Source organism: Daktulosphaira vitifoliae, unplaced genomic scaffold, assembly GCF_025091365.1.
Source record: "Daktulosphaira vitifoliae isolate Bord-2020 unplaced genomic scaffold, ASM2509136v1 Scaffold_4, whole genome shotgun sequence".
In the NCBI taxonomy this organism is placed as follows: domain Eukaryota; kingdom Metazoa; phylum Arthropoda; class Insecta; order Hemiptera; family Phylloxeridae; genus Daktulosphaira; species Daktulosphaira vitifoliae.
In genome coordinates, this window is record NW_026099575.1 from 33,052,740 (window position 1) to 33,077,875 (window position 25,136).

The 25,136-nt window shown below is 29.3% G+C and overlaps 2 protein-coding genes across 2 annotated transcripts in view; one reads left to right on the forward strand and one right to left on the reverse strand.

Annotated features, from left to right (window-relative positions):
• LOC126905748 (gamma-1-syntrophin) overlaps window positions 1-25,136 on the forward strand; it is a 35,112-nt gene that overhangs the window by 8,303 nt on the left and 1,673 nt on the right. The window contains exons 2-10 of the mRNA XM_050685757.1: window positions 17,423-17,510; window positions 17,580-17,747; window positions 18,138-18,294; window positions 18,382-18,510; window positions 20,824-20,892; window positions 20,979-21,163; window positions 21,234-21,392; window positions 24,302-24,526; window positions 24,908-25,111. Coding sequence (XP_050541714.1) covers window positions 17,445-17,510; window positions 17,580-17,747; window positions 18,138-18,294; window positions 18,382-18,510; window positions 20,824-20,892; window positions 20,979-21,163; window positions 21,234-21,392; window positions 24,302-24,526; window positions 24,908-25,111 — 1,362 coding nt within the window. The 5' untranslated portion in view covers window positions 17,423-17,444. The remainder of the gene's footprint in view (window positions 1-17,422; window positions 17,511-17,579; window positions 17,748-18,137; window positions 18,295-18,381; window positions 18,511-20,823; window positions 20,893-20,978; window positions 21,164-21,233; window positions 21,393-24,301; window positions 24,527-24,907; window positions 25,112-25,136) is intronic.
• Window positions 8,640-11,688, reverse strand: LOC126905749 (hairy/enhancer-of-split related with YRPW motif protein). Its single transcript, XM_050685758.1, has 3 exons — window positions 11,125-11,688; window positions 10,819-11,033; window positions 8,640-9,825 (listed from the first exon to the last, which is right to left on the reverse strand). The coding sequence occupies exons 1-3, from the start codon at window positions 11,331-11,333 to the stop codon at window positions 9,128-9,130; spliced, it is 1,122 nt and encodes a 373-aa protein (XP_050541715.1). The 5' UTR covers window positions 11,334-11,688; the 3' UTR covers window positions 8,640-9,127.

Sequence of the window (25,136 nt, forward strand, 5' to 3'; positions counted from 1 at the left end):
CGATTTTATTTTTCAATTCGTTTTGCTAATACTATGATTAATATATGTCAGTGAGATTTTTTATCGTTTTGTTATAAAGACAAAGAACAGTTAAAGTTATGAAACGATATTCATGAACATCATTTCGGAACACAGTTTTGCATTTAAATTCACTTGACACTGTTTTTTTATTTATCGGCGTCTGACACTTATCCATGATTTTCGGACACGGTTCNCTATAATAATAAATATAATGCATTCGATATTTTAATTTCAAAATTGTAAAATAACAAACTGGAACACCACAGGTATTCCAGTTGTCAGACAACTTTTGATAAATGATATCATTTATAGCACAATAAAGACTTTTTATTTAAAATATTGAACACTATTAATTCAATTTTTTTATAACCCTTTATGTATGTTCATTAAATCTACATTTAAATCAACCGTTGAAATATTTTAATGTTATTAATATTTTTAGTACAAATGGACAGTATTTTTTTAATTGCTAACAAAAATATCGGTGTATAACAGATTACATTTTTCGTCAGTTAAAAAAAAAATTTAGTCGATGGATAAAAAAACTTATTGTAAGATATTTATGGAGTATCTTGAAATTCTAAAATTTACACTTTAAAAGTAAAAGTATTCATTTCGATTTTATTTTTCAATTCGTTTTGCTAATACTATGATTAATATATGTCAGTGAGATTTTTTATCGTTTTGTTATAAAGACAAAGAACAGTTAATTAAAGTTATGAAACGATATTCATGAACATCATTTCGGAACACAGTTTTGCATTTAAATTCACTTGACACTGTTTTTTTTATTTATCGGCGTCTGACACTTATCCATGATTTTCGGACACGGTCCGTGCACTTTGGATCCCTTACCGAGTGTACATGCACATGCACTATGGAGTTATATTGTAATTATTATTGGCGTGTGTCGCCTCTGTCGTGTAATATAATAATAACATAATAACAATTGACGACAATCATATCGGGATGTATTATTTCGACCGATTTTAAAGTGTATTGTTCTGTCCAGCTCTACTTGTTTTCTGTTTGTATGATGAATGAACAAGGCCGGAACGAATCTTACATTTTATACGTTTCCGCGTTCAAAGGTCTCCCTCGACACTAGAGAGCAAATCGACATTTATTAGAATTTTAAAATCCATAATCGTGGAATTCGGCGAGTACAATATGAATTACATTTGAAAAATATTAGGGGTTCAATAGGTTTTTACGACAAGTATCACATTTAATTTTTCCCTCTACTCAATAAAAACGTGTGCCAATAAATAAAAAACGAGAAAAAGCCCAAGTTATCGTGCCGAGGTTATTTATTTCAACACCACCCTTCTGGAATCATGAAGTACCTATATCACTATTAATGTTAGTGTGTCAATTGAAATATGTTAATAAATTCATAAGGGTTGCCAATAAATGATTACTGTTCTACGTATGTACTTATTGGAAGAGCTCTCAAAATCCTTAAGTATTTTCATCTGTCATTAGATACTAAAACGAGTATTACTTTTAATTTACACGGGAGATGTGAAGTGCACAATGTATAACTATATTTGTGGCTATTCAAGTTTAATATGAATTTTCGTAATTTATTTCTTAATTTTTAAGTTTAACAAGTATTTTCAAACATGTTTTATGATAATGGCAGTGGTATTTTGATAGACAATGAATAAATTAAAAAGCAAAAACGTGCGGCCCGAGATAATAAAAGATTCGAATTAGATGGCCGCTCTGATTAAATTATAACGGCACACGTTTGATTTTTATGAATTGAATGGTCACGGGGGTTTTGGTTTGGCAGGCAAACCTTCTGCTGTGTAATTTACAGAGCGGCAAAGTTGAACATTGTGTTTAAGTTATGACGAAGATACATCGAGTTGTGCTTTGGTGGTAACGTGCGGAACAGGAAGTGGTCTCGATTGATTGATGATCGACTGTCGATTGATGGGACGACATGTGGGCTCGTTAACGTTTGATTGTCAGCGTGATTGGCAAATCGACTAAAGGATTAAAAAGTCTATTTTGCTGAAAAAATGTTAACCCATTTCTTGATGAATTTTTCGTTCCAACTTAAAACTTCGACTTATTACACAACGTTAAGCGTAAACAAAAACGTAATACTCTAAGCTCTGCAGCAATAAAGACTTTTTCAAATTAAAACTTATCCCACTAAAGTGAAAGTTCTAACGTCTATCGTTCGTGAAATAAAACCACAGTTGTTTTGATCTCGTTCATAATATGCCATGTTGTTTACAGAACGGGATAGGGTTTATTTTTTTGTGTCATTTAGATTCTTTTATCGCACAGTGCAATACAACCTCGTCACGGTTCCTTAACCGCTCCCCGTTCACGGCACTAGGCCACGTTGTGTTATGCACATTGCATTTGGAGCATTATTATAAACGGCGCGGGTTTTCGTACAATTACGGTTATTGGATTGTGTGTGCGTTGGGTGAGCCATATTTTCCAAAAAATAACAATATATTATGCCATCGTAAAACAGCGGGTGTGTTTTACATAGATTTGCATTGTCACTGTACGATAAAATAATTATAATCGAAGTAAAGTGCAAACAATAAAAATAGTGTCCGTTCGGCAATAATACAGTGCGTGTTGGCGCAACGCCGGAACGTTCTCGCAAGGGACACATTACGCGGCCGCGGATGTTTTATCGAACAGTAGGTGCGTTTTAGTTTAGTTGTTTTTTTACACAAAAGTGTGTTCCGACTGGTGACGGCAGTGTTGTTTTCCACATTTCTCGTCCACATGGATCGCTTGTATACATTTGCATTACGCGCGGAACGGACGGCTATTGTTGCAACGCCGAAGAGTCGCACCACTTCATAATTAACACGCGCGACCAGAAGTGGTTGTTATCATTTGCACGACCGATCGGTTGTGCCGGCACTCGGCCCCGGGGGTGCAATGCAGTGGACATCGGTCAGCGTCCCCATTTGTGCCACGCACCTACTGTTGCTGTATAATTGTGCGCTACTGTTGTGGAGGTCAATTGCCCGTGGCCCTCGCACAAACAATCGCATGCAATCGCCTCTTGTCCATACGCCATTTACTAGACGTTATTATTATTCAATTGGCTTTCTTCTGTAGCACTTTGTATTATTATTTTACTGTTATTGTAAGGCCGCCGTGTGCAGTTCGGCAACTGTTGTGGATTATAAACTATCGGGACGGCAAACTTTGGTGACATTTACGAACTGATAATAATCATATTTCTGACTTTATGACGTTATAATCATCGCGAGTATTGTTTATGACGATTTTCCCTCTCCGTACGGCAATAATACATCCAATTTGTGTATACGAAATACTATCATAGTCAACTCTTATCTACTTTACCGGTTCGAAATATGCGCGACATTTATTTTCAAAAGAGACTTTGCGTAAAATTCGAAACGTTTATTTTTTAACGGCAAACGCGTTACTAGTGTCGTCCGGTGGTTTCATTTCGAGTGAGTACGCGACTAGTACAACTAGTTTTTCGCAGACTGACCCTAGACAACAAAAACTTATCAGCAGTAGAAATAACGTTGGCCCTTTATTTAGAAAACTAATAACAACGTCCGTCGTATTTTTTACTTCGGGATTAGCGTACCCTTAACGAGTTAAGACTAATGAGAAAGCCACGCGACCGGCGCAACGCAACCATCAAAAGAGAGTACAGTGTTTTCCTCCAATTCGTTAGCAAAATCGGCATACACTTTCAAACGAGCCCGTCACCGCCGCCATTAATCCTCTTTTTATGAAATTATAGATATTGAAAATGCTGCGATAGCCAAACACAATGGTAGGCCGTAAATGTTTTTTTAAACGGACAAAGATTTGTTCATATAAATAACGTGTCGTTATTGTTCAGATTCGTTTAAGCCATTTCTTAATAAATATATGTATTTTAATCAATATCTGAATGTCGAAATCTATGAATATGCAAACCATAATTCTTAGATAGTACGCGTTTATATTTTATTGTTTAAATATAATTGGAAAAATTATTACAACTAGTGATTATTGTTCGAAAATCGCTTAATTTTTTAAGAAAATCAACTGCGTACTTGAAAGCGTGAATTTCTAAACGAGGATGATCTCTGGTTTAGAATGTTCGTGCACATTTTGTAAAAGTAGAAATAACGTTAAATTTATTTTGAATAGATAATATGCCTTTCCCGTTAGCCAATCCAAATGATAGGACTGTTTCCAGTCGGCACCGCGTGAAGGTGGGAACAGGTCTTTGCCAACCACTTAAATCTAAATTAAAACTAATTTACGCCTAATGAAAATTCGTATATTTAAAAAAATGTATTTCAGACATTTTTATACAGTTTAAGAACTTCAATAAATTTGTTCAAGAACAAAAATATATAAATTACTATTACACATTTGTAAGTTTTTAAGATTTTCCTTAGGCGTACTTACATTAAAATCAATAACCTACTTGTACATACTTAGAACTCTAAAAGTATATTTGAGATAATAATTATCTCAAAAAGTGTATTATTAATTATTAAAAATACACTTGATCAAAACGTAAATTATTTTTACCAATATTAGAATATTATTTTTTATTAAATTAAAGTAAAAATTAATCATAGTCTAATAAATTACTTAAATCGAATTAAGTCTAAAAATATATTAAAATTGAGATTAAAATAATTATAAATAGAAACATATACTAAATCTAAAATTGTATGTTAATTCGAATCAATATATTAATTTAATGAGTATATAAAAATAAATGAGAATAGCTAAATAGTCAATGGGTATTAAAATTGGAACACTTATATTTATGCTCATTAAAAATGTCTTATACTAATACTTAACATACATTACGATTTTGAAAGTATTATTAATATTAGTATTGAACTTTATTAGATCTAAGTATATTAAGTGAATAGTAATTATAGATATAAAGTAATATTATTTTTTAATTACCCATATCAAAATTATTTTAAACGATAATAAAATAATTTTTGTTGTAAATATTTAATAAATTATAATTTATTAAATATTAAAAATAAAAATAGACTTAAGCTAATTAACTTATATATTGTCTTAAACTAAAAATTAATAATTAAACTTAATTTTCTCCTAAATATCTATCTTAAATTAAGTCTAGTATATCTACCAAAATAAATTTACTGGCATTATTCATATTTTTTATCTATAGCATTTCATTAGTTTAGTTAATGAATTTACGTATACACCTTTGATAAATTCAATTAATAAATTAACCAATGGAAGAACAGATAGTTTAAAAAATAATTAGTTTATCTAACTTGCTCCTCAATGGCTGCTAAAATTTACTTATACTTACGAGTTCATTACATTGTATTTACACAGTACATTATTATGTTAATAATAACAAAAATATTGATAAATAATACGTTGGCATTCAATTAAAATAAAATAATCATATACTAAGTTAATTATATATCTTATATTTAATTATTTTTTCCGTATATTCTACATATTTCGTAAAAAATATTCTACATTTTTTTACTGAGAACAAGATTAAAGGTATAATTTATGCGCTTAAGCATTAATTATTACCGTTTTAATAACCTATGATATGATAATTTAATAATAAGGAGTAATAAAATTTTAATTAAATAATCGACTGTTTATGAAATTAAATTGAATTTCAAATAAAATAAAATAATTTTATTTATTTGCTATATAAGATACTTTTACTAATAAATATTTAATACTTACATTCTTTTCTTCTTAATTGAAGGATTCTTTATAGACTTAATACATGTAATTTCTTATCTATTCGTATTGAAGTAATCATTTAATTATTTATCATTATACTTAAGCATTTATAAAATGAACTTTTTGTGTTGCATGCATAGCTTGTTTATTCTTAATAAATGTTGTATAAATAAAAGAACCTTTAGTTTCGAATACATTACCTTTTTCCCCTTTATGAATTATCATTCGAATTTTGTCTTAAGACATATTACCAATACAAGATATTTATTAATAACTGATAAATATTGACATTATTTTTAGAGGCAAAGCTTGAAGTTTCCAAGAGATAGGCTTAATATACTAACATAATGTGTAAATTATGTGATACATTTTTGTTACCTTTAATAATATTCAATTTGTTATCTTTGAATTGATGTTTACATACTCACAATCAGTATTGTAAATTCCAATTATTTTCCATACAATTTTTTGACAATTTTCTACAGCTATTGTTTAGTTTGTACTCTAATAATAAACTTTTATTTATCTAGATTAACACGATAGGGTTAAAATTCCTTCTAAATTACAATGTAATATATCAAATAAATGGAACATGAACTAGATTATAACAAAATTAAAACTTCCAAGTACTTTCGAAGTGTAATTACAGTTAACATAACTAGTGTCCCCTTGATTAAAGTTTTTATATAAAATTACTAGACGAGCATTAAAAATAATTTTATTCTTACCTAATTTGTTCTTTTAGAATTCAATGCTCAATGCTAATTAATACTACTCTTATTTCCAATGAATTTAATTCTAAATTCTCAATTAATATTGTATTATAATTGAAGAATAATTTAAAGTTATTATACACAGCTGTATAATACAGCTGAAATTTAAAATTTCCTTTCTGATTAGAAAAATGTATGTGTTCTCTAAATGTTATCTTTGTATATGCTTGTACAAGTTAATTTTTAAAAAGTTAAAAATAATCTAAACAAATAATGCGTACTTTATAATGCATGGCCTTACAAATGTTGTATTGATACCATTTAATCTTCTCATCATCAATTTTCTTCATTATAGTTCTAAATATTACAATTTAAAAAAAATTATTACCTGGATTACATCTTGAAATATTGATTTATCAGTTAAAACCCTCTACAATTTCCGTCTAAGACTATGTACACTTGACTTAAGTTATAGAAACTGCAAACTTTGAAACTTTGTCATCCGCGTTTAACAATATGAACAATTCTTTTCACTTATTATTATGAAAATTAAGCTTAAAAAACTAACTAAAACTTCATTTAAATGTAAAATATATAATAAAAAACATCACTGCAAAATATTGAACTATCAGACAAGAAATGATACTTGTTTATAGAATCAGTAGTCAAGGTAATCTGAAATACATTTTTGGTACTATTTTCTATATGAATTAAAAAAAAAAAATTAAATAACACATTTTATAGTATTGAAAAAAATTACAATTAATAAAATTAAATACAAGAAAGATTATAAATATAAAATTGAAACACATTCCTATATTTTACACTATTATACATATAATGTTATATACTTCTTATATTAGTTGATAATTCTTATATGATATATTTTTACAGTGGCGGCGCGAGGTAAAATTTATATGTGGGCGAAGTAGACTTAAAGAGGCCCTTTTTTTTTAATTTTTTTAATAAACATTTAAGTAACAATAGTTATTTAATAAATATTAAGATTTACAATTTTTTAAAACAATAAAAATAATTTTTAAGTACACTGACTTTTTATGTTCAAGTTTATATAGTATAATTGTGGGAGAAGACGTGAGATGTGCACAATCTCTTAATTAGCAAAATTTAATCGCTTTAGTCGTCAATTTTTTAATATAAGATGATGCTACCAATAAATAATTATTAAAAAAAGGTCACAAAATTAAAAAAAATATATTCTATTGTAATCATTAAATTTTTCAGTTCCCATATTTTTAGTTTAGGGAAGCCCTGATTATGTTTTAGTGACAAAACAGTTATTGTAAATTCATAGAAGGAGAATATTATGAGTTATAACATTTTAATTAATCATTCGTATATAACTTATCACTTCAATTGACAGGTGATGTTTAATTTACCTTTTATTTTGTATTAAAAAATAATTCACTGAAGAATATTCGTTGATTTTATTGATATTAGTTAAAACTTAGTAAAATAGTTGTCAAATGGAAATAATTCAGTTTAATACTGTCTCGTTGTGTAAATTGTTGTCACTTATCCATATTTATTTTTGAGTAATCCACTTAACGAAATACTTGTGTGTCAAAGACTTCTTAAAGCGTAATGAAATTAAACTTTGCTGTCTTAGCAAAGGACGTATACGCCATAATTGAAAAATCATTTTATTTTATCAATGTATTGAGAATTTTATTGCGCATCTTTAAATCTAGAAAAATTTGTGTATCCATCTTAGAATCTGAATTATCAAAGATTTGATTTGTATGTATTTCACAAAAATAGACCTAATACTTAAGAAGAAAACCGTATAAAACTTCTACTAAGAAAATAAGTAGTAATTCGTCACATTTATGATTATTTTGATTAGTATAATTCAATATACGTCATTTCTATTTAGTTACATTAGGTTGTTCAAACATTTACTACGTAATTATCGTAAATACGATTAAATACGATTCTTTGATAATAAATATCGATGAACTACTAAGAAAAAAAGACGTATATGGGTGGAATTAATTAGATTCCACATTTATAAGTACTAATGACTAAATGAACAAGTTTATAAAAATTACCAAATATATTAATGAATTCAGAAAAATTCGTTTTTTTTCGAGGTGTTAGAAGTGGCTTTTTTAAGTCTTAATTTACAAGGACGGCAAAGTATTTATGTACTCAAAGCAATTTAATTGAATAAAAATATTTATTTGTAATGCAAAACAATTATAAAATAACAATATTGATTTATAAAAATTGAAAAAATATATAAATTTATTTGAACACATTTTTTTATACAAATAGAAATAGTGAAATATTTTTAATTATTTTGACATTTATAATTTAATATCTTTTTAACTAATAGTATTATATAACCTTTTGAGATCTTTTTAAACCTCAGTTACACATTTTTGGTCGGTACTCATGACTAGAATAAAGTTACGTTCAACCAATTTACTTACAATTGTATGTTTATAAATTTCTTATACGTTATTGCGCACGTGTAATAATTCTTAATTCTAATTATATATATATAAAAAATAACACACATTAGTCTTTACACGATTAATAAACTTTGAAAAAAAATTGATCACAGTTTTAAGACACGCTGTATCTTTTGCGCGCGAATACAAAATGGGCGTCTCACAAGGTTAGATAGGAACAGATAATATCGACTAATAGGCTACTTCGGCACCCCAAGGTCTGTAAGGTTTCATTTGTGAAGATACTGAAGAATCTGCCGACTGGTACTGTTGATGCGATTGCAGGTCGTGATGAAGATAGGTCGGTGGAGGTGGTGGTGGTGGCTGCTGGTGCATGGGCGTTGAGACCGGTTGCAAGTTATGCAATTGGTTGGCGTCGTGTTGTTGGTGATGGTAGTCGTGCTGTTGGTGATGATAATCCGAGACGGACGATAGAGCGATGAGCGAGTCTCCAGATGGTTTGTCAACCGCTCCAGCGCCTCCTTGTTCGTAATTGTTGTTGTTGTTGTTATTATTATTGTTGTGGTTGGTTGGTGGGGGCACAGGTGCTACTGGCTGGTGCGGCGAAGTGGTAGACGGATATTGATGATGGTGGTGATGATGCAAAGGACCCGCTGACGTCGTTGGAGGCGGCAAAGGTGGCGGATGTCCGTGACCGTACCAAGAAGGCGGTGGTGGCCCCGCAACGGCGGCAGGAGACTTAGCGGCGTATTCTCGTTGAGCGGCAAAGTACTGTAAATGCGACAAGAGCCGCTCACGTAATGGATCGCGGCCGTTGAGACCTTCTACGGTTTCCAAATATCGAGCCACTTCGGCGGCGCACTCTCTAAATCCAATGTTGTGGTAGTCCATGGCATATTTAGATGGATCATAAGCCAAAGTATCCAGACCTGATGGGAAAATAAACAATAAATTAAAATACTTTTTAACGGCTATTAAAAAAAAATGTGTTAAGCCAATAAGTCGCTATTAAAATTATGTTCGCTCGATTAGTTTATGGAACTCCCACGCGATTGCCATTTAAAAATTGTGTACGGCTGATTTGCGCGTTATCCGTTTATACGACGATGACAACAACAATAAAGTTGCCGGGGAGGTTGTTCGTGGTGGCCGTGGGAAAAGGGTGGCAAAGGCACTGATACGGTCAGACGAGGGGCAGCTGACACGGAACACGTTCTCACGATAATGTACGTGGTATCTCACCCCAAGTGCCCTCCGGCCGCATTTCAAGCCTTTATCCGATGTTTTTATGATAATAAACACAAATTTGAACTAGATTTATTTGATTTCTCACGGTGTCTGAGTAATCAATGAAATAAGCTCTCGCGTATGTACAGTTAATTATTTTTGCATATATTACATCGAAATGAAACGGCGCAAGTCTCGTTGAAATCGTTTTTCGAGTTGTATACATTTATGAACGGGTGCGACAAAAGACGAATGATAAAGACCCGTGTAAAGTCATGCATCGCAGAATACACGGTAGTATACTTCGGGAGCCGGATGTCAACAAACGGTTTCTACACGGTAGTTGACTTGACCCTTACCCTCGAGTGACGTTAGATAGCACAGTGTATTATATTAAAATTTTGACGGGAAGTCCAAAGCAGGTGCATATCGTAACATAAAGAAAACGACTATAGTAATGTTTTGATGACAAAAAAAAGAAATACTGTACGGTTTGTTAAGTACGCTGTATAGTAATTGTTTGTAAACGGAGTTGTAATTTATTAAAATTCTAAACGGGTTTACTAGTGAAATAAAACTTGACTTGAATAATTTCAATAAAAATAAATACGTAATTAATAAAAACAATTAAATTGAATACTATTAGAAAAACTTTTCTCCCGAAATAAAATAAATTATATTTGAACGGTGTTTACCTTTCGAGTGTATCATTTTCAAATGGTCAACAGTGAGTTGCAATATTTCAGCCTTTTCTAATTTAGCCGAGCCTTGTTTTTCGTAGGCGGTCGGCACAAGTCTTCGGAGTTCCGACAGACTAGTGTTGATTCTGTCGCGTCGTCTCTTCTCGATGATACCACGACGTTTTTTTCGGGTCAAAGTGTGAGGAGTGTCGTCACCGGGCGACGAGCAACTGTAGAAAAAAAAAAATAATTATAAATGTTAACAAAGAAGAGCAAAAAAAGATGAGAATAGAAACATTAATGTTTGTAAAAATTACTTACTGGTCTTTACTGGACTCTTCAGAAAAAGCATCGTCGCAGTCGTCGCTTTCGTTGTAATGTCTCTTTGTACCGTGTGGATTCCTAAGAGGCGGTGCTGGTACAGAACTCCAAGGTCCATAGCCCCAATGAGGTTCTGTAAGTGGCGGGGGTGGTGGAGCGCTTGGCACGGGCTCAGCGCCCATTGACGGTCCGCCGCGAGGCACGACCATTCGCCAAAGATTGACCGCGGCCGGATCACAGTAGCCCAAATAATCGTTTGGCCGGCCGTCCGAGTAAGCGGCCCGTTGGTGATGATGGGGTTGATTCGCCGCCAGTTTGACTGCGTTCCGGAACGTCGGTACTGAATTAATTAAATTGGCGATAACGTAGTAATGCGTGCAAATCGGATGCGGTTAAAGACAGTCACGTGTCTGGGTACGGGCCGATTTGTCTTCAAGGAAGTGACTATGCGTACAGAACACTTGTTTGACGCACGTTGTGTGTGTATGTGTGCTGAGGGTAGTTAAGTAAACGCGTGTGTGCGGTGGACAACGTGAGCCGGTCGACTGCCGCGGCGCGTGGACGACCGGCGGTCGTCCGAACAGCAGGCCGTCGCTGCACACGCCCCACGATCCCCACCACTATTACGTACGGAAGTAGCAACCACTACCAAAAAAAAAACCAACCGAACGCCAAGGTTCGTCTATCGGAAGAGAGCGCCCCCTTTTTTTTTTTAATAATTTTTCCGGCAGACGAGTTTGTGGTGTCGTGGACACGTTATATTTGTATATTATCGGACAAAACGATGCTGTGCCGTGTGCCGCCAATCGGTCACGCGGTGCGTCGACTGTGTCTTGACTACTGTGCACACGGCTAATTATTGTTATCGTATAGACGACCACCCCGGCGGTGTGCTTGAACGTCGTCCTTAAAATCTATAACACACTGTTGCGTCTATAGGATTGCCGCAATTACGTCGAGGCCAGACGAATTGTTTACACGCAAAACAAGCACCGGCAGCAAGTGCTGAAGTCGCAAAAGTTGGAAGTCAAAACGTAAAAATATTTGTTGAACACATTTACTTTACCAGTATTTTATAATTCTGCATGAAACAGTCGTTATTATTTATAAAAAAATGGTTTTGCAATAAAACTTATGGCCTTTCCGTAGTAACCATAGATCAGTTCGGTCCGAAAATCGCGTCGAACAATAATATTGATTTGGACCGGGTCGGTTGGGCCTTAATATTAATTTTATGTGTTTGGGTCGGACCTCGACATCAAATAGACCGGCCCGAGTCGGGTTCTAATAAAAAACGAGCCGAGTCAGATCAAACATTGATGTTAGATTAGATTGTATACGTTCGTGCGAATAATAAAAAATCATATAAACAATTATTTTCTTTGAACACAAAATTTTATGAATGAAGAAAATTAAATTTAAAAATTAATTATTACATATTTAACATTCAAATAGTTAAAAAGTTTTTAAAATTAAAAAAAAACATGACGTTTACACACTTTGAATTAAACTCTTCTCGTCTTTGATGAATAAAATAAAATATCAGCCGTTATTAAATAATTTCACTTTGAAACAACAAAGTGTATACTTGCAGCTTAACAGTATGTAAAATTGTAAAATTATATGTAATTTTTTTACACATGATATTTTTTGAAAGGATCGAAACGGATTGGTTATTTTTTTTTTAATTTGGATAAGGCTCAACATTTTCCTTATATTCGGGTTGGATCGGGTCTAAAAATTTACATATTCAGGTCAATTAGGATTGGGATTCTAAAAAAAAATTCGATTCGAATTGAACCTTATTTTTAAAGCCCGAACTGATTTTTGACAGTCACTTACATTTTTTTGGGGGTATGGTCTTAGGAATAAATCTATAAAATATTGCTTTTATAATTTTACAAACTGGTGTACTTTTAGTGCATACTTCAGCGTCAATGGGATACCACAAGAAAGTGGCGTTTTTTAATGTAAAGACACAAAACCCTGTAATACATTTTATGTCAGACTAATATATATATATTTATATGTAACGACATTACAATAATTTTTTTAGTTATTCGTTTATTTTGAAGTGTTCTTATTGTATATTTCTAAAATCATTATTAAAATAAAATAATTAGAAGTCCTTTGAATAAGAACAATAGCATAGTCACTCGACTATTTTGAGTCGTTAAGACACTAGGCTCTAGTATTTTAGCTAAATTCTTAATCAAAAATATGTTTTCCATACAGGGATTGTCTTAAAACAAAATACTGCTACAAAAATAGTCATGTTTTTTATTGTTAAGCATGCGAATCTGTTACTATTATGCGTAATAAAACATATACATTATATTCATATTTACATGTAGCCGTAGAATGACAACTAATTAGTTTCGCCTTTATTTATAAATATACCTAGTTGATTAATTAATTATTGCGGAACGTAAGAGGATCCTCTAGTTAGTTGAAAACATGTACTCTAATCTGTTGTAGTCAAGTAACACAGTACTCAACATAACCTCAGTAGAACTATACGTAGTCAGTAAATGATAATCAACTAAAAGTAATAATACTTATTCAAATTGTATTAAAACGTTTGAATTTTTTATTTAAAGTTGAACCGAAACAACGTTTCTTGACGTTAACTGTTAAACTGATTTTAATAAAGTACATTAGGGAGTTTATTTAAGAGAGTATATCTTAATTGAATTCTTTCAGTGATTGTTTATCCGTTTAAATAAGATGTTTTTTATTGATTTTAATGAAAAACAGGACATAATATACTCGGTATACTATTCAAGATAAAATAAAAATTATAATATGAGAAAACACCGACAATTTCAGAAAATAATATGCTTGCCGAATTGTTTAAAATATTTTCTAGAAAAAAAAATCCTAACAATGTCTGTTACACTGCGTATCATTCCGAATATTATATTACTGAGTAAACTTGTCAATTAGTATTAATTTTTTATCACATAATTTATCAATACGAATTTAATCTATAGGTTTTGGCTTTTTATAAATATAACTTGTTAAAGTTTCAAGTAGGTATGTGATAAGCTTTCATTTTTAAAGCTAAATCGAAACTTAACCAAAACTTCAAAAATACCCTTTCTTGGAATAATTAAATAATATTTGAATTTGAGCCACTTTTTAAAATGTTTGGAAGTGCAGTTGAAAAAGTTGAACATGCAAATTCTATTAAATTTTTAACACATTAATATTAAATATTTTTAAGTCATATTGTTTGGTTAAACATTTTATGAAGAAATATGGAAAACTGAGCAAAAATCATAATTTTTATATTATTGTAATGTTTTAAAATAAAACATATTTTACAATGTCTCAAAATGATTTTTGACCATGTACAACGAATACCAAGTTGAATGATTGTAAAAGTATAATATGTTGCAAATTCATTTTTTTTTTTTTAAATATGTCAAGAAGAAATAATAAAGTTAATTCTGAAACTAAAAAAGCATGTAAACTATTATTGAAAGTAATATGTTCTTGCCATAGAACATGTCATTTATTAGTAAATGAATAAATTTCAAGTAAAAATTATAGAATAACAAACTGTATTCAAAGTTTATATATTCATAATTTAGGGAAAAATTAAGTTAGCTTTATATGCTATTTTCATAAATATGTTTTACATTTTAATTAATCGAATTGATAAATATTAAGGTTTTTTAGAATGAAAAACAATTATACAGTATTCATTAAGAAAACAGGTCAATTGTTACAAACAATAAGAACAATAGAAACCCGTTTACTTACTCACTGAACTCTCTATGTTATACTTAAATTGAAAAAGATTTAAAATGTGAAAATATAATTCATATATTCTTATTTGAATTTAGTAGTTCATTTGATCTTTATTTTCAACAGAAAATTCGACAGCTATAACATTAATTTTAATAATTAAGATATCTAAAAAATGATTTTTCTAAACATTATTCTGTGAACCGGTGAAAAATAAAATCACCATATTTCCGCTAATCTTATTGGATATAGTTTTGAGATAATTTCCATAGTTGACTTTTCAGAGCCCATTTTGTTACTTTTGTTTAAATTAAATTAGCTCTTTGAATAAACCTGTAACATAAATTGCATACACTAAATAAGATTTAAGTAACACTTAGGGTAAAACGTAAACTCACGAAAAGGAATAAAAACAGTTTCTCTACCAATGAATTGTACTTGGACTGAGTTTCTTAGTGGTTTTGTTATACGTTTTGTGGTGTTATCCAATAAACATTTATCACGCCATGACGTGATTACATAGAATTTAACAGTTGTCAATCTTTTAATTGCCCAATAAACAAAACGCACACGTTGATTATAGTCCAAAAAAAACTTATATTTACGTATCTATTAAAAATATTTCTATTTATGTATATTAATTTTCGAAAATTAAGTTATTAACTTTCGTTTAAATACGGTATTATTATTTCTATGAATAACTGTTGTACTGTACTACAAATATCCATATTGGTTATCAAAATTTGTCTACAATACAACCTTTGGCTATGTATTTTTTTCAACTTTTAAATAGAAATAATTATGAAATGACTTGTGCTTTTTTTTATATCTTTAACACGACTAATATTTGTTATAGTCAAGGCATTAGCTCTTCATTGATATTATACTTTACCTGCGTCATGCACTTTTTGTATGCCATTTAGTAGTTGTAATGACATAGTTATGGACTTTTAAGTGTAAATTAAATACACAAATGTCTTTGGACACGTGCCCAAATGAACGCATTGTGGACGAGGCGGCTTAAATGTACTTAGTGTGTATTGAATGCGTTAACCAGGTACCCACGAGCCGACACCGCATTACCGGGCACGCGATCGTGAGGTTCCTGCCCACGGATTACCCCTGTTTTGGGCCGAGAGGTACACATGAGAGTAACCCCGAACATCGATTCCCACGGACAGCGATGATTTCCTATGCGACTTGTGGGGGAAAAGCGTTGCCGGGTCGGCTTCCTCCCTTTATGCGGACGGTCACACGCGCTACCCTATTCGCAAGCATGTCACAACTATTATAATACCTTCTGTGCTCGCGCGGAGGGGAGGGAATTGACGTGTAAGCATAAGCAACCCGCGGCCAAAAACGTATCCGCAAACAACACCAGACGCCGCACTTAAACCCGGTGCGCCTCCTCTTTCGCCACGTCTATCGCCCACGCGTTATTAATTAAACAATAAAAAGGGTTGAAAGACATTAAAGCTATACGTTACAAGTGTATTATTGTACAAACCACAATATATGAGTAAACAACAATAATTATATAAGCGATTTGCGTGGGAAACTCTCTTAGGGAACTAAAGGAGAAAAAATTAATAGATTTAAATCTCACGACCATTGGTTATTTTTTTCTGTGCGGATGACAACATTTAAACTTCTCCAAAATCAAAAAGTTGATCATCATTACCATTTGATTGTTTAAACAAAAGGATATAAATTTTTCAATTTTTATGTGAAAAATATTATGTAGATTAAATTTAGGTATATCTGTGCAGACAAATATGTACCTATTATTTTGCTTTTTGTTGTTATTTTGTAAAAGATAACTAAACAAAGTAGACTTTTGTATGAACAATGAATACAATACAAATTATATTCTCTTTTAAAATTAGATTATGTTTTTCTGCATTAGTTTATAATACCACTAGAGATTTGAGTAATATAATTTTTTTAAAAAAAGGAATTAACGTAACGACTTTTATAGTTTAATCGGATTTTAATATTTTGTTTTCAAATCAAGTATATTAAACAAATATATCATTGTAATACATAATAAATAAACATATTTAGGTAAATAGAAATAGTCTTCTATAAAAATTTTTTTTTATCTTAAAATACGTGTCTGCGACTTTTCAGTAATTTTTTGTGGCTTTTGAGCTTAATATATTTTTAGTTTTTAAATTAATAGTATTTTTAATATAGTTTTAATTTTATTTAATTATAGAAAGTTATTTCTATATTTTTACAATACAACTATGTTTATGCAAAAAATTATTTGAATTATGTTAAATTATATAATAAAAAAAAAAATTTGTTCCCAAATACATATCCGTGATTTTTGAGTAAAATATTTTTTATTTTTTGTTAGTTTTAAATTAATATTTAAATATATTTTTAATTAAAAAAAAAAATAATGATGTTAAATTATGTTCAACAATTATAAATTTTTCCAGAAGAATAATAAAAATATTTTTATTTATATAAGTTATTCACACAAATTTATTTTTAATTTAACAGACAAAACTTTTATTAAATAATATTATTTTTATAGAGGAAGCTTGACTATATAAACTATGCGTCTGAACTTGAACATAAATGAAAAATCGGACATTAAAGAAGAAATCATTGATGGTCTTAAGGTATAATTGTTTATTATTATTTTATTTGCATGAATTTTCAAAACTAATTTATGAATTAATTTCACACAGGCCAAAACTGGATTAGTTCGAATAAACGACTCTAACAAAGGTTCACTTATAGTGCGCTTAGTATTAACATTGGAATGTTTGAAGCTCCAGAAAAAAGAGGAGGTTGATAATTTTTTTTCTTCGTCAGCCGAAGATAATATAGACAACCAGCCTAGTCCTAATTACTACGTGAGTTTTATTTTGAAATTGATTTATGTTTTTCAATAAAATGTCAAAAGAAAAAATCAACTAAATAAAAACTAATGCTGTGGTATCTTGAAATAAATCATCATATCATCAATTTTTCCTTAAGCTCTCAGTTTTTTCAACTATAGCGTTTTTATATTGCATTTTAATCCAATAGAAAAACCGGCTAATCCATAATACATTTCTTTTTACCATTTAATTTCAACAATAATTTTATACTTAGTTTCATCACTAATGCGGTTGAAAAATCATTTCCACACAATTCATCATTTTGTGTTAAATTTTTTCTCTACTCTTTTAATAAACTTTTCCTAGTGATACTTTTTGCAATATGTTGTTGTCTAACATATTAAAAACTATTGATTGATTTAGTTGAGGTATGTTACGGTAACAAGGAAAAATGGCAGTCTTGGCATAAGCGTCAAAGGAGGAAGAGAAAATAGTTTACCAATACTTATTTCAAAAATACCCGAAGGCGGAGCTGCTCACTATACCAAAAGATTGTTCGTGGGCGATGCAATTATTAAAGGTAGTGTTTCTCACAATACAAAAGCCAAATAATGTAATTAGTGATTTATTTGTAAATTGAATTTTTTTTTAATTTATACATTTTTAGTTAATGATAATTTGATCACAAATGTGTGTCACGATGAAGCTTTGCGGATATTAAGAAGTTCCGGGCAAAACGTGACACTATTGGTTAAACACTATAAAGCTGCAGCGCCATTTTTGCTTGGATCAAAAGGTGTTCATAAATTATTCTAATTATAGATTTATCATTTATTGTTTTTATGTTAAATGGATGTTTAAAAGAAGATTTCTATAAGACAAATTTCATATAAGACGAATGAAAAACTAAAATATTTGCATATAATACTTAGTCGTTATAGTTAAAAACATCCAACAAAATAAGATAGTAATTATTTTAAAAATGATTTTACCAATGGTTTAATTAAAAAATAAGTTTTGCTTTGATCATTTACGAGTCATTTAAATACGTTTATAGACATGTTCTTAAAATTTTCGAATCTTTCAAAAAAATTTCCAACAAAGACATTTTAAAATTATCGTAGAATAAGTTTATGTTTGAATAGCATTATATCATCGATTAATAATAATAGTTTCTTTATTTTTTTTTATAATTAGTGAAAAATAATAACTATTATTACTACAATGGTCATCTTATAAAAATGAATTAATATAAATATACAGGAATATTTGATATTTTACTTGTAAAATGTTGGAGCTAACATGTTTTGCGCCAAACTGATGTTTATTTTTATAGAAGGAAAAATTAAGTCTCACTTATTTTATGTTATAATAATCATATAATAATAATCTATTTAAGCCAAATAACATTACAGAAAATAATATATATATATATAATAAATAGCACCTCCACAAAAAAAAAAAATACTGTGTGCCTGGGGTAGATGAGGAATAATAATTTAATGAGTTCGAAATTATATTAAATAATACATATTTAAACATATATACAAAAATTATTAATTTAATATAGTGTACTAACTATATAATTTTGTAACATTAAAATTATAAAATGAAAATGTTAAATATATTCATTTAGTTTTCATATTATTAAAGTCAATGCGTTTTTAGAAAAGTTTTAAAAGAAAATATAATTAACCTACAAAATATCATTACACCAACATATATATAATTGAGCTTACCAACCTTTTTTGCATTTAACAACATTAATATTAAATAATTGTTTTAATTTTGAATTATGAGAAAAATTTTGGTCTGTATCGGCCGAATTAGTTTTATACGAATACAATAAAATGCTTAAATTATAAATACTGTGTTAATCGTATAAAAATGGATTGTAATATAATTTTGTCTTTTTTAAAGCCATTTTTAGTAATATATTAAGGGATGAATTTAGACTAGACATGTGCGAGTTATACGTGACACTCCATACACAAATACTATAGGACAATAAAGATTGGACTATTGCCAAGTAAACTAATTTTAAAGTTGCTAAATCAAGTACACGCCTTGAAACTTTAAACCCAAACTATAATACAACTTACGAATTAATACTGTAACAAGATGATTCTTTTAACGCTAGTCACTCAATTTCTCTTAAAATAAGATATTTTAAAACATTTTTTTGGATTTTGTAAGTTACTCATGTAAATCCATTTATCCGCAATAAATAATTTTTAGGTTCATCCCTTATATCTTATAGGGATGTGAACTTTACTTTTTTCTAAAGAAACATACATAAATAACTAGCTTATAAAATAGAAAACGATGCCATTAAGAAAATGAGTGGTGAATAAAAACTTTTGGTCTACTACTTTGGAAGTTATTAAAATTTTAAAATACAGAAAGGAGATAAAGTGGTGTTGCTATTTTATCATTAGTTATTTCTTGTCCATTTTCCTTTTCCCGTCTAGGTACAAAATTGTGAAAATCTTCCGAAGCACTGGTCTAAAAGTTGTTACGATGAGTCATTTTTTAATTAGATCATTTTCTATTTTATAAGCTAGTTAAATATGTATGATGCCATTTAAAAAAATAAAGTCGGCACCTCATAATACATAAGGGGTAAACATAAGAAATATTTTATAATAGATATATATATATAAATATATTTAGTAATTTAATTACTTCAGTATGATTATTGAAACATTTACAAGTATGAATTAAAAACGCATTCAAATTAACCTTAGGTGAAAGAAATATATATAATTAAAATTTTCAATATTAAACTACAACATAAAATAATCCAACCAATATTTTACTTTATGTAAATAATGAATAGAAATATCACATGAATAATTTAAATTATCTGACTTTACAAGCAACAGATTGTCATCAGCAAAGCTTATTAATTTGCAAGAAACATCTAAATTTAGTAGTCTATTAATATAAATAAAGAACCCAATATCAAAAAAGGTTATTAAAAAACAAGTATTAAAAAAGGCAAAAATGTTGGGTATTTGATTCACTTATTAAAAAAAGATATATGAAATAAATTTTATTTAAATTTCGTTTTCAAAACTTAAGTACTTTTTATTATTTTAAATTATAGGAAATGATAATAATAATAATGAAGACAGCGAGAATGATGATGAGGAAATTTGGACTGATTTCATTACAAGTGAGTTAAAATTTATATTGAGAAAAATTACAATTATACAAATAGAACTATATTAAAATTCTAAAAACACGTTTCATTATTTTCAGTTCCATTGATGATGGGCTATGTAACTAGATACGTGCAGGGCACTGACAAGTTGCGTAGAAATGGTTTTGAAGTTCATGGAATGAATGGTTCAAATTCTAGTATTATACATTGTGACAACGTTAATAGTTTGTCAGAATGGATAAAATTTATTTCAGAAAATATTGACAATTTGGCCGAAATACAAGTAAACTCATATCAAAAGTTGGAGTCGAACTTTATTTTGAATGTAACGCTTTTGTTTTGTAACTGTTTAGATTAAATTATATAATTTAAACTTTGGTATCAATGAAAAAATCGAATATATGGGATGGGTGAATGAAGGTGTGTTAAATAATAATCACCCTTGGCAAAGCTACTGCGCTAGATTCATGATAATTAGAGGGAGAGACGTGTTACTCTTTGATACACCACCGGTGAGTAGATGAATTTATTTTTGACATTAGTTTTGTAATAAATAGAAACAGTGTCATAAACTGCAGTTTATGGCACATGTGAAATATAAATTAAGCAATTTGCATTTAAAAAACTATTTATTACACCAAGTTAATAACGAAAACTTTAAATTGAACGATAACTTCACGATTCTTTGAGTAACATCAACCACTTTACACACTACGTATAAATAATTCGGTTCAATTAGAAATCGCTTTTTAGAAATCCAATTATACGCCAAAGAAGTATGAAATTATAAAAGTTGTGTGGCCATATGAGTTACAAAACTCTTTAAAGGAAACATATATTTTTCTCTCTATAAGCATTTTTACAAAATTATATTGTGTACGTGAAAAAGTATCTGTAATTCTGTTGTTTAATTAGAAAACTTTAGCGTAACGGGCAAAGAAGTTTTATAGATTAAGTGAACTGACTTATAAGTAATAAAGTTATATTAGGTCGACGTAGCTCTATTACATAGTTAGTAGATACTCAATAATATATGTGGCCTAAGGCTTTAGGAAGCAATTAGTTATTTGATAAACGCGCTTTTATTAAAGCTGCTATTTATTTTATAAAAACCTTTTCGTTTTACTTCCTTTTAGTTGAAAAATGTTTGTTGAGGTTTTATATAATATAACCCAAATTTTATTTAGAGCGTAATACTAATTACTGTATTACAGTACATTACATTACAACGTCTAAAACAATTCGAGATCTTCTACATATAACTAAAACCACAAATTTTTTTTATCTATTATTTGTATTAAAATTTTAATTGTACACGAGAGGCTTTGAATGCTAGAAGTATAAGTGACATTTTTTAGCTTCGATACGAAGCTGAGAAGGTATCGGTTTTACCATGATGTGTTTTTTTTGTCTGTTATCACTTTTTCTCAGTTCTCATCTCAACGATACGTCAAAAGATCTCAAATCGTATCTAGTCGAAGACATTATCCTAAAAAATTGAAAAAATTTCCCTCGTTTCCTGTAAATGGAAAAAAAAAATTTCGGACTTTATTTTGTCTTCACGGTGAAAATGGCTATCGAATGCTATTTTTGTATGAAAATTCTCGATTTTATATTTTACATTTTTCACTTTAAAATGCTATAACTTATTGAAAAGTGTACGGATCAATAAAATTTTTTTATAAGAATTAATATTTATATCTTTCTTTCTTTCGACATACATTTTTTTTTTAAATAACACCATTTCCCTTTTATATATTTATATATTATAAATGTATATATATTACACTTATAAATCATAAAACTTGTAATCAGGATATAAATAAAGAAATAGGAGATCATGTAGCTTTTGGAACAATCCACCATTTTTTTGAAATTAAACACTATCTACAGATTTGCATCGAAGCGTTTTTTATGATAGTGATTTTAATCACTGTCAGATATCATTATATTTAATCCAACTATGCCACGTCACCACTATACCGCGACTCCAGTGTGCTGGTTTTTTTTTTATTAACTTTGATGACTGTTTTCACCGCGAAGACAAAATAAAGTCCGAATTTTTTTTTTCCATAATAAAGTATATTACATTAGCTTTAATTTAAGAGAAATATAAAAGTGTCAGACTTTCCGGAACAATTTCAAAAATTAAGTTGAAAAAGTTCTACTATCTATATGCATTTTTCAGATTTGAACACCCCGTATATAGGGAAATTGTGTGATTTAAAAAAAAAAATTGTCGAATGAAAGATGTCTATAAATACTACTTCTTGTGAAAAAATTGTATTGATCCATACATTTTTTAAAAAGTTATAGTATTTTAAAGTAAAAAATGTAAAATACAAAATCGAGAATTTTCACACAAAAATAGCATTTGGTAGCCATTTTCACCGTGAAGACAAAATAAAGTCCGAAATTTTTTTTTTCATAATTAAGTATATTACATTAGCTTTAATTTAAGATATATATAAAAGTGTAAGACTTTCCGGAACACTTACAAAAGTTAAGTTGAAAAAGTAAATTTTTTGTGAAAAAGTTGTCATTTTATATCCTTCTCTGTGGGCAGGAAAAGGGTCAGATTTATAAAAAAGATATACCAAATGAAAGTTAAAGACATCATGCATCTATAAAAAAAAAGTTATGGCAGTTTTAAGTAAAAAAATTTTCAAAAATTAGCGATTTTTAAATTTGTAATGTTTTTGGAGGTTTCCTCCATTTACGGGAAACGAGGGAAATTTTTTCAATTTTTGAAGGTAATATCTTCGACTAGATACGATTTGTGATCTTTTGACGTATTGTTGAAAGAAATCGGTTCGGTGAGAGCTGAGAAAAAGTGGTAACAGACGAAAAAAAAATAAAATAAAAAACACAACTAAGTAAAATCAATAGCTTCTCAGCTTCAAAAGCTAAAATCAATTAATTATATTTAGATATTAATTTTCATTTTATGGAATCTTGAGATAATAACTATTGATATCATTAGTTAGGAAATCTAAATATCATTAGATTTCCCTTAGGATCAAAACTCCATTTATTATTTTATGTTTAAGTTAAATAAATATTAAAAAATTGTTGCAATTTACCTCGTTCTACTGTACTAACTTTCAGTTCTATAACTCATCTAATTCAATTTTTTTTAATGCCAATTATGCCTCTTGAATTCTAAGCTCATACATCAACATAAACAGTAAATACAATACATTATAATATAATTATTTCGTATTTAGTCTTAGATGAAAATCTTTTCTTAGGTTTCTCATAAGATTTATTCAATAAAATCTGTAAGACCAATAACCTGCTTATACAAAGGTTAATCACTTTTTGTCATACCCAATAAACATATAATAATAATACAAAATTATATAAAAAAAAAATTGTCGTTATATCAACCAATAATATTGAATTAATAATTTTTATGTAGATGTCAATAGCTGAATGGCTGGACTGTGAGGTAGTGTACAAACTATATGAATCAATGTTACGATTAGTTAAAGATTCTGAAAATGTAGACCAGAGACAAAATTGTTTTCTACTGCAGACATCTAGTGGTGTTTCTCGTTATTTCTCAATGGAAACCAGACAGAGTTTACACAATGTTCAGTGCGCATGGCACAGGTCGATTTGTACATCTATGATGAACATAAAAGTAAGTGTTCAAATAAGTACATATAAATGTACTTTGAACAAAGAAAAAATGCAAGAGTTTATTTTTAACTAGTAGATACGCTGACTTCTATTCTTGTAGAGAATCTAGTCAGATGAATTATTATTATTTTTATACTTTTTAATTTCTTTTAAAGCAAAACATGCTTTTTGGTAATATAATGTATCGTTCACAGTTAGAAGTTTTATGAGAGGGAAAGTTGAACTGGGCATAGTCTATCTGTGTAATTTAATTCATTTTAATCTTTAAAAATAATAGACAAATCATAACGATAATGTTTAGACATTTATGAGAAGTTTTGATTACTTGTATCAAATCGAATATTTTAATCATTTTTACATTAAAAAAATTTACGTTTTACAGAGTAGAACATTTTATGTTCTTTATGGAAATAACCAACAACCTTCCAACTTAATTTTGGATTGGGATAACGGTTTTACACTTTACGACAACTGGACCAACTCCAATGTATGGATTTACAAATTTTCTGAGCTTCGGGGATCGTCTGATGATCACATTTCCCGTTTAAAACTTCATTTTAATAATGCAGGTTGCATAGAGACAAAGGTAAATTGTTAAATGTATTGCTAGA

Coding starts and splice junctions, on each gene's coding strand:
- LOC126905749 (XM_050685758.1), bottom strand. CDS start 11,333: ATGGTCGTGCCTCGCGGCGGACCGTCAATGGGCGCTGAGCCCGTGCCA. Junction 11,034..11,124: donor GAAGAGTCCAGTAAAGACCA/GTAAGTAATTTT, acceptor TTTTTTCTACAG/TTGCTCGTCGCCCGGTGACG. Junction 9,826..10,818: donor GAAAATGATACACTCGAAAG/GTAAACACCGTT, acceptor TTTTCCCATCAG/GTCTGGATACTTTGGCTTAT.